This window comes from Eriocheir sinensis, chromosome 49 (assembly GCF_024679095.1).
Source record: "Eriocheir sinensis breed Jianghai 21 chromosome 49, ASM2467909v1, whole genome shotgun sequence".
Lineage (NCBI taxonomy): Eukaryota > Metazoa > Arthropoda > Malacostraca > Decapoda > Varunidae > Eriocheir > Eriocheir sinensis.
The window spans coordinates 400301-417807 of NC_066557.1; the positions used below are offsets into that span (position 1 = coordinate 400301).

General features: G+C 47.6%; 1 protein-coding gene across 1 annotated transcript in view; it reads right to left on the reverse strand.

Moving 5' to 3' along the window:
* Nucleotides 1-3621: 3621 nt before the first annotated feature.
* LOC126981688 (potassium channel subfamily K member 15-like) overlaps nt 3622-17507 on the reverse strand; it is a 30557-nt gene continuing 16671 nt past the window's right edge. The window contains exons 4-7 of the mRNA XM_050833108.1: nt 13758-13914; nt 12127-12296; nt 10448-10644; nt 3622-5051 (exon numbers count right to left, since the gene is read on the reverse strand). Of these exons, the coding sequence (XP_050689065.1) occupies nt 4866-5051; nt 10448-10644; nt 12127-12296; nt 13758-13914 (710 nt within the window). The 3' untranslated portion in view covers nt 3622-4865. The remainder of the gene's footprint in view (nt 5052-10447; nt 10645-12126; nt 12297-13757; nt 13915-17507) is intronic.

A 17507-nucleotide genomic window follows, 5' to 3' on the forward strand; every position in this document is an offset into this window, starting at 1 on the left:
CAATCCGCCTAAGTTGCCGCGCTGAGGGCGCCCGGACCGTTCAGGTGGGTGGGCAAATGGATGGGAATTCTTGCTACCTGACGGTGGACTCGGGCGCCGAGCGCACGTTCGTGCAGGACGGCATGCTGGCAACCGGACAGCCCCCGGTGGCCAGGCAGCAGCTGTGTGGGATTACGGGAGACTGCACACAGCTCAGGGGGCCAGTGGATGCCAGGGTAACTGTGGGCGGCACGGAGGAGTGTCTTCCTGTCTTCGTGGCTGACGTCGGGGAGAACTTGCTGGGACTAGACTATCTCCAGCGGAGCAGGGCGGTGCTGGATATCGGGGATATGACCATGGCGGTCGGAGGCAACGTGGTGCCGTTAAGGGAAGGCGGCGGAGGCGCAGTGGAGTGTGCTGTCTCTGTCGAGACTCACCGAGCTCATGCTGCGTCACCCCCCGAAGCCAGCCACCGCTGCCGACTAGGGAAGGAGAAGGAGAGTCTAGTTCCGGACGGGTGTGAAGGTGTACAGACGACTATGGACCCGGTAGGTCTGGTCGAGGGCACGCAGGAGAGTAGCACTGGGGTTCCACCTCATCTGCAGGATCTATTGCAGAGGAGCTCGGTATGCCTGTCCGGAGAACAGGTGGACGAGGTGGGAAAAGTGCTGACTCAGTATGCGGATGTGTTCTCGAAGGGAGACCATGACCTGGGCCGGACCAGTCTGGTAAAACACCACATCCACACAGGAGACAGTCGCCCTGTCAAGTTGCCGCCCCGGAGGATTGCGCCTGCACGACGGCTGGAGGTGGAAAAAGCCGTGGAGGAGCTGCTCGCACAAGGGCTTATTGAAAAGTCGTGCAGCCCATGGAGTGCCGCTGTCGTCCTCGTTAAGAAGAAGGATGGGTCCACCAGGTGTTGCGTGGACTATCGGGGCCTTAACGCGGTGACGACAAAGGACTCTTACCCTCTCCCGAGGGTGGATGACACGCTGGATGCGCTCACGGGGGCACAGTGGTTCTCGACCTTGGATCTGAAGTCCGGCTACCACCAGGTTGAGGTAGCGGAGGAGGACAGAGAAGACGGCCTTCTCGTCTGGGCAAGGACTGTACCAGTTCAAGGTAATGAGTTTCGGACTAGTGAATGCCCCGGCAACGTTTGAGCGTTTGATGGAGCGTGTGCTGGAAGGGTTGCTCTGGAAAAGCGCCCTGGTGTACTTGGACGATGTACTAGTGTACGGGGACTCGTTCAAGCTGGCTCTGGAAAGGTTAAAAACAGTGCTGGACAGGCTCAGGGCGGCTAATGTGAAACTGAGTCCTAAGAAGTGCTGTCTTTTCCGGAAGGAAGTGCCGTTCCTGGGGCACATAGTGACTAGTGAGGGGGTGAAAACAGACCAGGTAAAGTTGAGTCAGTAAAGGTGGCCGGTGCCGCGTAGTGTGACTGAAGTTCGTGGGTTTATCGGACTGTGCACGTACTACCGGCGGTTCGTGAAGGGTTTGCTCAGACCGCAGCGCCACTCCACCACTTGACTCGGAAAGGGCCCTGCTTTCACTGGAGCGAGGACTGTCAACGGGCTTTTGAGGAGTTGAAGGGGGCCCTTGCTAATGCCCGTGTTACCGTACCCTGACCCCACAAAGGTGTACATTCTGGACTGCGACGCTAGTGCTGAGGGCGTGGGAGCGGTTCTGTCCCAGGAAAAGGATGGGCAGGAATGGGTTGTCTCCTACTTCAGCCGGAAGTTCTCTGCGCCAGAGAGGAACTATTGCGTCACACGTAAGGAGTTGTTGGCAGTGATTCAGGCTCTAGATCACTTCCATCCGTACTTGTACGGGGCCAAGTTCAAGGTCAGGACGGACCATGCTGCGCTGAGGTGGTTAAAGAACCTCAGGAACCCGGAGGGTCAGCTGGCCAGGTGGATTGGCAAGCTTGAACAGCACGACTACCACATTGAGTACCGGCCGGGAAACTGCACGGTAATGCGGACAGTTTAAGTCGCCGGCCCTGCGAAAGTGACTGTGCGCATTGCAGCCGCCGGGAGGGGGAGCCTGTGAGCGTGAAGGCTGCCGCGGTTGCCAGTGACACTAGTTGGGGAGAGGACCTCGGACAGGCCCAGCGGGAGGACGCGGACATTGGGCCCATAGTGACACTGCGGGAAGAAGGCGAGGAAAAACCGCCTTGGGAAAGTGTTGCACCGTTGAGCCCTGCAGCTAAGGCGTTGTGGCAAGAGTGGGCAGTGCTACGCCTGAGTGATGGGGTGCTGCAGAGGCGGTGGGAGACAAGTGGCGGCGGTGTGGCCTTCTGGCAGACAATAGTTCCTGGGAAAATGAGAAAGGAACTGGTGCGCGAGGCTCACGGTGGTAGTGCGAGCGGCCACTTCGGTGTGCGTAAGACCCTCGGGAGGTTAAAGCAGCGTGTGCACTGGGTAGGCATGCGAAAGGACGCGACTGAGTGGTGCAGGAGTTGTGACGTGTGTTGTGCCAAGATGGGCCCCGGGAGAAGGACTGTGGCTCCCTTACAGGTGTACCAGGTAGGGGCACCCATGGAGAGGGTAGCAGTGGACATTGTGGGCCCATTCCCTAAGACAGTTCGGGGGAATAGCTTGTGTGCGTGGCCATGGACTATTTTACTAAGTGGCCGGAAGCGTTCCCTCTCCCGAACCATGAGGCGGGCACAGTGGCGGGGGTGTTGGTGGACGAGTTCTTTGCCCGGTTTGGTGTGCCGCACGAGTTGCACTCCGACCAAGGGAGGGAGTATGAGTCGGCCGTGTTCCGGGAGTGCTGTAGCTTGCTGGGCATTAAAAAGACTCGTACCACACCCCTACGGCCTCAGTCAGATGGCATGGTGGAACGCTACAACCACACCCTAGGTCAGGAGTTGGCAAAGTATTGCCAGGAGGGACAGGAGGATTGGGACTTGAAAATCCCCCTGGTACTGATGGCTTACCGCTCGGCCGAACACGAGGTGACTGGGTACACGCCCGCGCGGCTGATGTGTGGACGGGAGTTCCGGCTGCCAGTGGATCTGGTAACTGGCAGGCCGCCGGACGAGGAGATGCCCACTACAGTCACCCCCTACGCTATCGCCCTCCAGGACTGTCTCCAGCAAGTACACCATCAGGTGAGGACTAACCTGAAGGTGTCGGGCGAGACGATGAGAGACCGGTACGATCGGCGGGCCAAGTTACCACCTTTCAAGGAGGGGGACAAAGTGTGGTTGCACAACCCTCGGAGGAAGAAAGGGTTGTCTCCCAAGCTCCAGAGTCCCTGGGAGGGGCCCTACGACGTGGAACGGGTCCTTTCTGACGTCACATTCCGCATACGCCAGGGGCCTTACAGGCGTGCCATGGTGGTGCACGCGGACCGGTTCTGGCGGTACCACGGTCCCGGGGACTTCTCCTGGGAGGAGGAAGCTTCGCTGGCGGGCAGCGAGGAGGAGGAGGAAGCGGACCTGGGGCTGGGGGTCGAGGAGCCCCTGGTGACGGAGGATGAGGAGGACCTGGACCCGAGGGAACCGGAGCCCATGGTGTTGGAGGAGGACGCGGGCGAGGAGGTGTGTCCCCTGGACGGGGCATCTGCAGGAGGTAATCTTGGGCCGGAGGTAAGGAGGCCCAGGAGGAGCAGCGTCCCCGGTTGGATGGATGACTTTGTTTGTGACTGAGCACATGTTTAGTTGAGTTTACTTTATTTGGGCGGGATGTGTGTTTTCTTTTTTTGGGGAGCGAGGACGCTCCATCTTTTCACAGGAGGGGGTGATGTTACGGCTGCCTGAGGTTCCCGCCAGGAAGTGACGTCACCGAGCGGGAAGGCCTGTGATTGGGGCGCGCACGAGGGCCTTGGGGGACGCCGGCAGGCAGTTGGATTCGAACCTCGGTCGGGACCCGAGGCTCGTAGCGTGGCGGTGCACGGACCCCCTTGGAGAAAGTGCCTGGAATTGGCGGTGTTTGGGTTTGTGGACTTTATTAGAGGGTTTCGACGGTCAACAAGTGGCCGGACCCCGGTGGAACAGTGTGGGAACTGTGACAAAGAAATAAACCACGTTAAACCGGCGGATTGTGTTTCTCTGAGCCCGCCGAGGTGGAAGGGGTTTGCTTTCTCCACAGTAAAGTGCACTGGTAGCCAGAGGCTGGATTTCACGCACGCTGTCGCTCTCGGAGGGAACACAGGGTGGCACACACGCCTGGGAGTCGCACCTCAGGGGACCAAGGACCCGGAAGTAACGTGAGTAGCCCATCCAGACGTTGGACGCCAGCCACAAGGAGCGGTGAGTCTCCTGGGGACGCTGACGGGGTTTTCGGGCGCCTGGGTGAGGTTACAGGTAGGTTACAATATCGTTTTGATAGAAGTGCCTGAGGGGTGGCACACTCGGGGCTTGTAGGGTTAAGGCCAGGAGTTGTGGGTGGAAGGAAAAACTATTGGACGGAAGTCAATGTCGCACACGGACGTCTTTTGAGATGCCTGACGCCCTCCTATAAATTTCACCGAAGGCGACACTGATACACCCGCGGCAGGTACTCAGCAAATATTGTAATGTAAATAAAAAAAGAGCCCATTTCTGCTTGATTTGGCATGGCTTTCATGCAAGAGCGAATTTTGATGAGGATAAGCTTTCGCACGGCATTTATTTTCTCTCGTTTACAAATAAATAAAACAACGAGAATGATCAGCTACATTTGTATTTTAACAATAATGTCACTTATTGTGTTGAAGTGTAAATGTTACTATAGTCCCAGAGAAACACAGGTAATTTACGATAATTGAAAGAATAACTCAAGCTTCCTGGGCCCTGTGACCCTATCGCTGGTGACACCTGCTCAGTGTTGTTGTTATTGTTCCTATTGCTGCCGTTGTTGCTGTTGTTGCTCAAGCCGATGTTGTCGTTGCTACCGTCACACGTTGCTCTCATACATGACCAGCTTGAGCCGCTTCCTGGCGAGCGTGGAGGAGAGCAGGGCGCCCCACGGGTCAGGCTCGGCGGCGGGGGGCGTGCTGGAGGTAGAGTCCCGCCGGTGCACCTCCTCCAGGGCGATGTTGATGTCCCGTAGCTCCCGCACTAAGGCAGCATCCACCTCCAGCTGCAACACCGAGGCCTCAACTCAGGACACACACACACACACACACACACACACACACACACACAGGGCTGCATTTCATCTGGGAGCATTGGCACATCATAAGGGGGAAAAATATATATCACTTAGGCGCCATAATGAAGTTCAATTGGGCGCCAAGTTAAGTAAAAGTGAAATACTTCTAAAATTCTCTACCAGTTTCTCTGTTTACATAATTCAGTATGGGTTGGAGTCGGCAGCCAACTGTTCGAATTTACTGTGTTTTGGTAATTTTCCTTTTTTCCTAACTTGTGGAGCTGTTCAAGAAAAAAGTCCATCCTCTGTCTTTCTCTTCGTCTTATTGGTGCAGGAGCAGTGATTCCCCTGATTTTGATGCTTGTGACGGTTTGTAATTTCCATTGTTTGTTCTCTTGCTGTTGACTGAGGGCACAGCATTGGAAATTTGGACTCTTCCGACACACTATTGTGAACTATGACAAACCAACTGACGAAAATCGAACGACATGTAACCATGGATACCAGCTTCATGGTCATAGAATTGCCCTGATATGTTGGCGCCCAATTAAAGTAGAACACTGGCACCCAACTGAAACGATTGCAAATTGACTTTTTTGCTTTAATGAATTGCAGCCACACACACACACACACAGCTCAAAGGCGAACTTGCAGACAGATTCTGAGCACCACGTACACCACCTACGAGGGCGCACTGGCCCAGCTAAATCTGCCCACCCTCCAGGATCGGTGTTCGTTAAATCTGACGAAATTCAGCAAGCCCCTCCTCCCTAATTCACGTCATCAGCACCTCCTCCCACCCGCCCTCCCTCCTCCCGTCCGACACCACAACACTCTTGTACCAAATTAGTGATGTTCCAGCTATCGTGAAAGAGATCAACGCCTCCATGGTCACATAATAACCCCACCTACACGCACACACACACACACACACACATACACACTCCAAAATTCGCACCACCATGGAAGACTTAGTCCTGCCTATCACCTGGACAGTGGACACACCACACTCCACCCACTCACCCACACCTCCCCACTACTCCCACCCACTACCCACCCACTACTTATACAACAGAGCCGATATGGGTGCCGTAACTCAAAGATTTAGCTGATTTTTGAGACTTTTTCCTCGACACAGACCCAATGGCCAATTCTGTTGAGGCAAATTGGACCAGACTACGAGACTATACATGACACAATGGACAGACACATACCCAAGAAAACTATCAAACAAAACAGGTAATTTCCATGGTACAATAGACAATTGAAAAGACTACACAGAAACAAGGTAAAGGCATCCAACACGGCAAAGCTTTACAACGATACAGAACACTGGGAACACTACAAAAACATATAGAAAACACAACAAAAAGAAACTAAACAAGCAGAAACTAAATACACATCCACTTTTCTCACAAACAACACACAAAACCACAAGAAATTCTACAGCTTCTTCAAAGCACGCAGACAAGACTCGACTGGAATCACAACACTACTACACAACGGTTCCTTGGCCACACACCCACGAGATAAAGCCGACACACTTAACAAACAGTTCCAATTTGTTTTTACACAAGAACATGCAAACTTGCCAGACATACCAACATCACCACACCCAACAATTCCTCCCCTCTATTTAAACACCCGAGGTATTGAGAATCTATTATCTGAGGTTGACACTGACAAAGCGACTGGACCAGACAATATACCCTGCAGGATACTAAAGGCTAATGCTTGCATTCTTGTAACTATCCTGCAGGTTATATTCTCACTGACATTACAAACCAAAGAACTCCCTCAGGACTGGCTTTTGGTAAAGGTGACACCAATTTTTAAATCCGGAGACAGAATTCTCCCTGCAAATTATAGACCTATTTCGCTAACCTCAGTTCCCTGCAAAATTTTAGAACATATAATTCATAAACACATAATGGACTACTTTGATAGGCAAAACATACTGACTGATAGTCAGCACGGCTTTCGGCACAAACGTTTGTGCGAGACTCAATTACTTGTGACCACACACGACATTTTGCAGTCCCTTAACAACCCCAAAATTAGACAAGTTGACGCCATAATACTTGACTTTGCCAAAGCCTTCGACAAAGTTCCCCACCAAAGACTTTTAGCTAGATTAGAATTCTATGGCATACGAGAACAACTTTCTAACTGGATTACCACATTTTTGACTACCCACAAGCAAAGAGTTGTTCTTGATGGTAGTCAATCCTCATCTATTCCTGTAACTTCTGGGGTACCTTAAGGCACCGTCTTGCGCCCCCTTCTTTTCCTTTCCTACATTAATGATCTCCCACTATCATGCACTTACCTCTACTACTAGACTTTTTGCAGATGATAGCTTAGTTTATTGACCTATTAGATAGGGATGACTGTCTTCGACTACGAGACGATTTAGCTGCACTTGAAGAACATAAGAACATAAGAACGCAGGAGTCTGCAAGAGGCCGGTAGGCGGTATCTAACCCCACCTAATATCGCTGTCCATGAATTTATCTAGTCTATTTTTGAATGTGACAATTGTATTGGCACTCACCACATGACTGCTAAGCCTATTCCACTCATCCACCACCCTGTTAGTAAACCAATTTTTGCCTATGTCCCTGTTGAATCTGAATTTCTCCAGTTTAAACCCGTTACTTCGTGTCCTACCCGGTTCTCTTACCAACAAAACCTTATGAATGTCTCCCTTATTAAAGCCCTTCATCCATTTATAAACCTCGATCATGTCTCCACGCACCCTTCGCCTTTCTAGAGAATGCAAGTTTAACTGTTTGAGTCTTTCCTCAGTTTCTCAGCCCTGAATCATCTTAGTCATCCTCCTCTGCACCGATTCTAACATTTTGATATCCATTCTATAGTAGGGTGACCAGAACCGCATAGTCAAGATGAGGTCTAACTAATGCTAAATATAGTTTGAGGAAGACTTCGGGGCTTCTGTTGCTTACGCTCCTTGAAATAAATCCCAGTACCCTATTAGCTCGATTTCTAGCTTGAATGCATTGTGCCCTTGGACGGAGATCAGAGCTCACTAAGACCCCTAAATCCCTCTCGCACCCAGACCTACTTATGAGAGTGTCATTTAAGCAATAGTTATGTGAGGGTGTAGCAGTCACCGCTCAAATTCCGTGTTCCTTCCCCTCAGTGACAAGAAAATGGGGCGCTGATTCTCAGTGTTTTCATGTAATGTCCATCGTCACTGTGTCTGCCAGTCTGTCTTGTCGCGTCTTCATCGTTAACTTTCCTTGTATTCGTTTACCTTTGACTGTCCGTCACGTTCTCTTGTTGTCCACCGTTACATTGTTCCACATACACCACATAAATGTTAACCCTACACAAACAACATTACACAAACACACACACAAACACCTATCATATGTGTTGTCCTTGTCGTGATGAGCTCTGTTTGTCCAATAAAGTAACCCTGGCGGATATGATTTTCTCTATCCGTGAACCGATTAGCTCTTAGAACAAAAAAAATTGTTGGTGGTAATACTGCACTTCCCTACATTGAACTCCATCTGCCATTTATCCAGTCATATAATCTGTTGAGTTCACCTTGGAGAATGCTAGCGTCCTGATCCGACTCAATTACTCTACCGATCTTGGTATCATCTGCAAATTTACTAACATCACTACTAATTCCTGTGTCTAAGTCATTGATATAAATAATAAACAAAAGTGGACCTAATACCGAACCTTGTGGGACCCCATTCGTAACACATACCCAGTCAGATCTTTTACCATTGATTTGCACTCTTTGCTTCCTATTGCTAAGCCACGCCTTGACCCAGTTCAAAACTTTACCCTCTACTCCGTGAGCCTGTAATTTAAGCAACAGTCGTTGGTGAGGAACTTTGTCAAACGCTTTACTAAAATCAAGATAGATTACATCATAATTTTCATCTCTGTCAACCGCCTCAAATACTTTATTGTAGAAGGACAAGAGATTGGTGAGGCATGACCTACCTTTTGTGAACCCATGCTGCGAGTCGTGAATTAAGCTATGTTTCTCTAAATGCTCCCGAATGTTCCTGGCTATTATGGACTCCAGCATCTTCCCTATAACCGATGTTAAGCTAATTGGGCGATAGTTTGAAGCAACTGACCTGTCCCCCTTTTTAAAAATCGGCGTCACATTAGCTACTTTCCATAGGCTCGGCACATAGCCAGTATTTACCGACATCTTAAAGATGTCGGTTAGCCAAGCCAAGCCAAGTGGCAGATGACGTTTAGACCAAACAAATGCCATCACATCCGTTTCACCCGGACTAACAAACCTATTCCCTCATTAACAAACTCCATGACACAAACCTGAACACTGTCTCTTCACACAAATACTTGGGCGCACATATCTCAGCAGACATGCGGTGGAACACACACGTGAGCAGCATCAGGGCTAAAGCTCACAGAGCCCTGGGGTTCCTGCTTAGGAGCCTTAGCAGGTGTAATACAAACATCAAAATTCTTGCATACAAATCACTCGTTCGGCCACACATAGAATATTGTGACACCGTCTGGGACCCACACACTAACAATAACATAAATAAATTAGAGGCCATACAAAACAAAGCTGCAAGATGGGCCAGACATGATTACAGACACACCACATCAGTCACTTTGCTTAAACAAGACATAAAACTAGACCCATTAGCAACACGGAGACAAATACACAGACAACAAATGCTATATAAAATCACAAACAATTTAGTAGACATAAACAAAGACACTTATTTACACCCGACAACTACACGATCCACTAGAGGCAGCCACAACCTTAAATACCACACTTACCAGACTAACACAAGTATATTCAAATATTCATTCTTTCCCCGCAGCATCCAAGAGTGGAATCATCTCCCATCACATGTAGTTAATAGTCCCACTCTTGACACATTTAGGAATAGGATCATCAATCATTATCTCGCTAATCCTGGTCCTTTACCATATCCCAATACCTTTCCTCATCCTAACCCTTATCCTAAGCCTGTCCTGGCCCCTTGAATCCCCCGCACAACCCCCGCATATCATGCCACCCGAGAATGGCCCTCTGCGGGTCCCCTAGAAATGAAATGTACTCATTGCCTTGCATTCCGCCATATTCCTCATTTCTATTTTGCATATTTTCAGCCTAAAGGCTGCCAAGCAATATATAAACCATCTATTATTATTATTATTATTATTATTATTATTATTAATATTATTATTTTTTTTATTATTGTTATTATTACACACACACACACACACACACACACACACACACACACAGATGATACAATGATGAAACAAACGTCAGCGTTCCCAACAGAGGAACAAATGCCTGAAATCAGTGGAATGGTTTACAAGATAAACGCCCCGACACACACCTCGCCCGCGCCGCTCTCCGCCAGTTTGCGCATGGCCGAGGCGAGAGGGCCGGAGAGAGCGTGCAGGCGTGCCGTCAGCTGCTTCATCTCGGCCCACGATGACGCGTACTGCCGCTGCACAAGTTCGATCACGGTAGTGGTGAGCGCCAACCCCACCAGGATGTACAGCAAGAAACACAGCATCGACACTGTCGACACTGAAAGAGGAAGGCGGGAATGTTTCTGAGGCTCCAAGGATTCATGTCCATATTATCAAACTCTTCGAAGGCTTAGTCATCTATTTCTAAAGGCTCTCGCAGAAGTTGTCGGGGTTTCCATGGGTGGTTTCCTGAGCCTGGTGGTAGTTTTTTTTTTTTTTTTTTTTTTTTACAGGAGAGGAAGCAGCTCAAGGGCAACAAAGAAAAAAATGTAGAAAAAAGCCCGCTAATCACGGCTCCTATAAAATATAACAGCAAAGAGTGGCCAAAAGAGAGGTCAATTTCGGGTGGAGAGGTGTCTTGATACTCTCCTGAAAGAGGTCAAGTCATAGGCAGGAGGAAATACAGACGAAGGAAGGCTGTTCCAGAGTTTACCAGTGAAAGGTATGAAAGAATGGAGATGCTGGTTAACTCTTACATAAGGGGTTTGGACAGTATAAGGATGAGCTAGGGTAGAAAGTCGAGTGCAGCGGGGCCGCGGGAGAAGAGGGAGGAGTTTTGCAAGGCTTCCGAGCTGTGAACGGAAAAAAAACACACATGAGACTCGACGTAGCTCCTCTCTGGCTTTGAAAAACGTCCGAAGCCCCCGAACGAGTGATAATACGAGTGCCATCCCCATCCCTGCAGACCAATATAACCTCAACGAGTCATGCAACGCCGGTGATCATGGAGTCGCTATGATCTCTGTCCTCCGCTATCCCAAGTCCATCTTACTGATTCTTGCACTCCTACCTGTCTTCCATCCCTTCCTTCCACTCACTCTGTATTCCCATTCTCCTTCCCCTCGTCTTCCATCCTTTCCTTCCACTCACCCTGTCTTCCTTCCTATTCTTCTTACTGGACTCGTCTTCCAGTCCCACCTGTCTTCCATCCCTTCCTGCCACTCCCTTTGTCTTCCTTCCCATCCCACTTTCTATCCTATCGAGCAAACAATTTCTTTCTAAATATCTTGCTCTCATAACATGTCACAGGAATTCCAGAAACAGATAAGCAAACGGTAAATGGACGAATGAAGATGCTCCAACGACGTAATACAGCCCACCCTTTCGACAAAAATAAAGTACCTACCTGTCCTCACCCTCAACGTTGGAAAGCTCAAGGTAACCAAGCCAAGCACTGTATAGTATATTATTGTCTCCATGAAACTCTGCTCAGCGATCTCACGAATTTCTTGACCACTCCAGCTGCGAGAAGGATTTGGGTGTGCGTGTGAGCTCTGATCTTCGAACCCAGACACCAATTACCAGAAATCGCGCAAATTGAGTCTGGCTATATTTCGAGAAGCGTAAGCAACCGTAGCTCAGTTGTTATCCTTTAGCTGTATTTCCCACTGGTTGGGTTCCACCTGGATTCGGCTGTCCTTGTGAGCATGATATGTCTTAGCCACTCACACCCGGTCCTTCCCAAAGCATCCCTCCATGTAGGCTACCCCTCCCGGCCACGTTCCCACCCGCCGCCAAAGAATCTTCCCGGGGCACTCACGCGGCACGATGTCCCCGAAGCCAATGGTGGTGGTGGTGATGAAGCAGAAGTAGAAGGACTCCATGAAGGTGCGATCGTCCAGCCACATAAAGAGCACGCCGCCCAGCGCGATGAAGGTAATCAGCAGAGTCAGTGTGGCAGACACAGTCACTGCTGTCTTCAGGCGGCCTCTGCCCACGGCAAACACTTACATCAGAGAAAAATATAATGACTTTCAGAAGAAAAGCATCAACACTAAAGTGGAACTCTGGAAAGTTTACGAGTAGGTGAACCGGGAGTATCATGTGTGAGGGTCATGGAACAGCCACAACCCTCTACTAATGAAGGACCACATAGAAAGAAAATATATTGTGTCCCAGAAGAAGAAACGACACACACTAAAGAGACGCCAGTGGGACTCTTGAAAGGTTTTAGCTGCACCGGGAGCATCATGTTGGAGGGTCATGGAAGTAGCCACACCCCTCTGCTAATGATGGACCACAGAGAAATAATAATGTGTTTCAGAAGAAGAAAATCATAAAGACTAAAGAATCGCCAGTGGGACTCTTGAAAGTTGACGAGTAGTTGGGAGTATCATGTGTGAAGGTCCTAACCCTCTACTAATGAAGGACCACATAGTTGTGTTTCAGAAGAAGAACACTAAACTAAAGAGACGCCAGCGGGACTCACGAAAGGCTTAGTTGCACAGGGGGTATTTTGTGAGAGGGTCATGGAAGGAACCACAACCTTCTACTATTGATGGACCACAGAGAAAAAAAAATATTGTGTTTCAGAAGAAGGGAAGCCACACACTAAAGAGACACCAGTGAGACTCTTGAAAGTTAATGAGTAACTGCACTTTGAGTATCATGTGAGAGGGTCATGGAAGGAGCCACAACCCTCTACTAATGAAGGACCACAGAAAAAAAATGTGTTTCATAAGAAGAAAACTAAACTAAAGAGACGCCAGTGGGACTCATGAAAGGCTTAGTTGCACCGGAGATATTTTGTGTGAGGGTCATGGAAGGAGCCACAACCCTTTACTGTTGATAGACCATAGAGAGAAAATAATGTGTCTCAAAAGAAGAAAAGCCACACACTAAGGAGACGGCAGTGGGACTCTTGAAAGGTTTAGCTGAGCCGATAGTATCATGTGTGAGGGTCATGAAAGGAGCCACAAACCAGGGAAAAATATGTGTTTCAGAAGACGAAAAAACGTGAACACGAAGCCATGGAGGGAGAGAAAAAAAGAGAATAATGGAACTACACTCGTAACAATGAAAAATAAGAGACAAAAGCGAGCGCCACACGTGATATCTTGAACTGAATAGGAGAGGAAAAACGTGAACACCAACTGTGCAAAGATCACAGGAAAAAATGAAGATTCGCAGGCAACAGAAAGGTGAAAATGAAGGAGATACTCAGGTAACAATGAAGGGTAAGCAAGAATATTCACATGTAACATTATGCTATGACATGGGAAAGGAAACACGGAAACATTAAACCATGGAAAGAAAAGAATGTAGACGAAACACTTAAACGCTAAAGTGACTAAACCATAGGGAGAAAAGATAAATGTAGATCTTCAAATTTAGGAAAAAATTAAGCATGAAACCACACGAAGAACTAACAGAAAGAGCCTCAGCACTGACTTTGGCATGAGCCTCTCAATAGTGGCCACGGGCAGGAGGTTGACGAGCGGCTGGCCCAGGTTGGCGAGGACGGTGAGGGTGAGCGGGATGCCCACCAAGGCGAATACGATGCAGAACACCCGTCCGCCGGCTGTCGTGGGCGCGATGTTCCCATAGCCTGTTTAGAGGAAGCCGAAGAACTTCAATAGTAAGGAGAGGCTCTTCGTCAAGACCTAAATATATCCTTGATTTTTTTTTTTTTTTTTTACAGCAAAGGAGACAGCTCAAGGGCACAAAAAAGTAAACATTAATAAAAAAAAAGCCCGCTACTCGCTGCTCCTAAAAAGAATCCAAAGAGGTGGCCGAAAGATAGGTCAGTTTCGGGAGGAGAGGTGTCCTGATACCCTCCTCTTGAGAGAGTTCAAGTCGTAGGCAGGAGGAAATACAGATGAAGGAAGATTGTTCCAGAGTTTACCAGCGTGAGGGATGAAAGAGTGAAGATGCTGGTTAACTCTTGCATAAGGGGTTTGGACAGTATAGGGATGAGCATGAGTAGAAAGTCGAGTGCAGCGGGGCCGCGGGCGGGGGGGAGGCATGCAGTTAGCAAGTTCAGAAGAGCAGTCAGCGTGGAAATATCGATAGAAGATAGAAAGAGAGGCAACATTGCGGCGGAATTTAAGAGGTAGAAGACTATCAGTATGAGGAGGAGAGCTGATGAGACGAAGAGCCTTTGCCTCCACTCTGTCCAGAAGAGCTGTGTGGTGGAGCCCCACATGAGATGCATACTCCATACGAGGGCGGACAAGGCCCCTGTATATGGACAGCAACTGTGCAGGGGAGAAGAACTGGCGGAGACGGTACAGAACGCCCAGCCTCGAGGAAGCTGATTTAGTAAGAGATGAGATATGAAGTTTCCAGTTGAGATTTTGAGTTAAGGATAGACCGAGGATGTTTAGTGTTGAGGAAGGTGATAGCTGGGTGTTGTCAAAGAATAGGGGATAGTTGTTTGGAAGATTGTGTCGAGTGGATAGGTGGAGAAACTGTGTTTTTGAGGCGTTGAAGGACACCAGGTTCTTCTTGCCCCAATCGGAAATAATAGTAAGGTCTGAGGCTAAGCGTTCTGCAGCCTCCAGCCTTGATGAGCGGAGTACCATGGAATCTTTTTATTTTCAATGAGCAAACTTAATCACTGTTTCTCTTTATTTAAGGGACAGGAGATGGAGAAAAAAATGTGTGAGTAATGTCCACAAAATACTGTGGTTGAAAATGAAATACAAGATGCCAAGAAAACACACAATTCTAGTCCCGATCGAGGCGTCTTGATATTGTCCTTTAAAAAACAAACTTTGTCGTATGGAAAAAAAGCATCACTAGTTTGTTTTATTTGTTGATACCACGCCTCCTTACCCCGATGCAAATATTTATGAAACTTCCTAATTTGTTGATGTACTTGAACTTCACTGCCTTCCGTGAAAAACTCACGCACTCACTTTTTGCTACGTGAAAAAAGCCTGAACTCGGTCAGTAGCGTCCCAGGGGTGAGAAAGTCTAACAATCATAGTGCGGGCAAATCGACTCTTGGTACACTTGTATTACCTAACAAAATAGCAGCGATGGTTGCATTAAGTGCCGGCTCAAAAGTCCAAACAAACACAATGAATACAAAGTAACATCAACATATTGAACAAACAAGTGATGCTTTGTTTCCACATGACAAAGTTTGTTTTTTACAGGACAATATCAAGACGCCTCGATCTGGACTAGAATTGTTTTTTTTTCTTGGCATCTTCTATTTTATATTCAACAGCAGTATTTTGTGGCCATTACTCACACATTTTTTGGCTGGAGTAGGTAGGGAGACACCTACCAAACGGGTGCAAGCCACTCCCGGTGAGGTATATATGGGAAGCGAGGAGGGTGCTGAAGCCCTCCAAAGACCCTTCCCATGTCACAAAGGAACACAAAGGAAGAACAAACAACAGCAGACCTGCTGGTCCTTACGAGGTTGTTTGTGACAAGCTACACTAACTATGTAATCAAAGGTGGAAGATGAAGGACAGCAAAGGCGAAGGCTCCTCCCCACCCCCCCATCCCTCCAGAAGGAAAAAGAACCATGCAGGATGGAAAAACTGCATGGAAATTATGTAGGAAAGAGGAAAGAACTACCATTACTGCTACCAATAACCGGGCGATAAAAGCGGACAAGGACACCAGTATTCGAAAGAACTTAACGTTATTACGACAATGAGTAATATCTTAGTTGCTGGTTGGATTCAAAACACTTGTCTAATCTATTCTTGAAGGCCGTAACTGTTGTACTATCAACGACATCACAAGGTAGAGAGTTCCAAACATTAACAACTCGATTGAAGAAGAAGTGTTTAGCTTCATGCGATGAGAATCTTTTACCACTTATCTTCAAATTGTGATTTCTTCTTGTTCTATTTGATCGATCAATTGTAAAGTAATCTTCCGCATTAATATCACTGAATCCTTTAAGCATTTTAAACACTTCTATTAGATCGCCTCGCATTCTTCGTTTTGAAAGGCTGAATAAATTTACTTCTTTAAGCCTTTGTTCATATGATAAATTTCTCAACCTAGGAATCATCTTTGTTACTCTTCGTTGAACCCGTTCCAACTTTTCTATGTCTTTTCTGTAGTAGGGAGACCAAAACTGTACACAGTACTCTAGACGGGGTCGAACCAACGAATTATACAGTTTTGATATTACTTTTTCCGATTTATTATTAAAGACTCGTCCGATGAAGCCAACCAATTTGTTTGCAGTTTTAACTACCTCTGAACAATGCTGACCGGGCTTTAAATCGCTTGATATAGTGATTCCAAGATCCTTTTCTTTACTTACTGCAGAAAGTTGTTGGCCATTCATTACGTACCGAACGCGATTGTTATTTTTTCCGATGTGCAACACTTTACATTTGTCAACGTTAAATTTCATTTGCCATTGATTGGCCCAACGTGCAAGTCGATCTAGATCTGATTGTAAAGCTTCTTCGTCGAGTGTCGCAGTTACTTTACTAGCAATTTTTGTGTCATCAGCAAATTGATACTTTGCAAGTGAGCTCATCATCGATATCATTAACATAAATTAAGAAGAGCATGGGGCCAAGCACTGATCCTTGAGGTACGCCGCTTTTGACATCGAGCCAGTTAGATGTAACACCGTTTAGAACTACTCTCTGTTTCCGCTCAGAGAGCCAGTCCGCAAGCCAATTGTGAATGTTACCCGAGATACCGTGCGCCAGTAGTTTGCTGAGCAATCGTTGGTGGGGGACCTTATCAAATGCCTTTTGAAAATCCAGATATATGATATCTACTGATCTGCTTTCATCGAACACCTCAAAAATATAGTGAAAAAAATCAAGTAAGTTAGTCAAACACGAACGTTTACTACGGAAGCCATGTTGCGAATTATTTATTATATTATTTTCTTCGAAGAATTTCACCATATTGTCGCGAATGGTAGTCTCCACTAACTTACAAACAATCGATGTCAGGCTAATTGGTCGATAGTTTCCTGGATGAGACTTGTCCCCCTTTTTGAAAATTGGTGTGACATTTGCAAGTTTCCAATCTGACGGAACTTTTCCAGCTGTTAAAGATTTATTGAATATGATGGAGAGCGGTTTACAAATTTGATGTTTGATTTCTTTTAAGACCCTAGGGGTAATTTTGTCTGGACCAGGAGCTTTGCTTACTTTAATCTTTTTAATTGTGCGTAAAATGTCACTTTCTACGATGAGCACG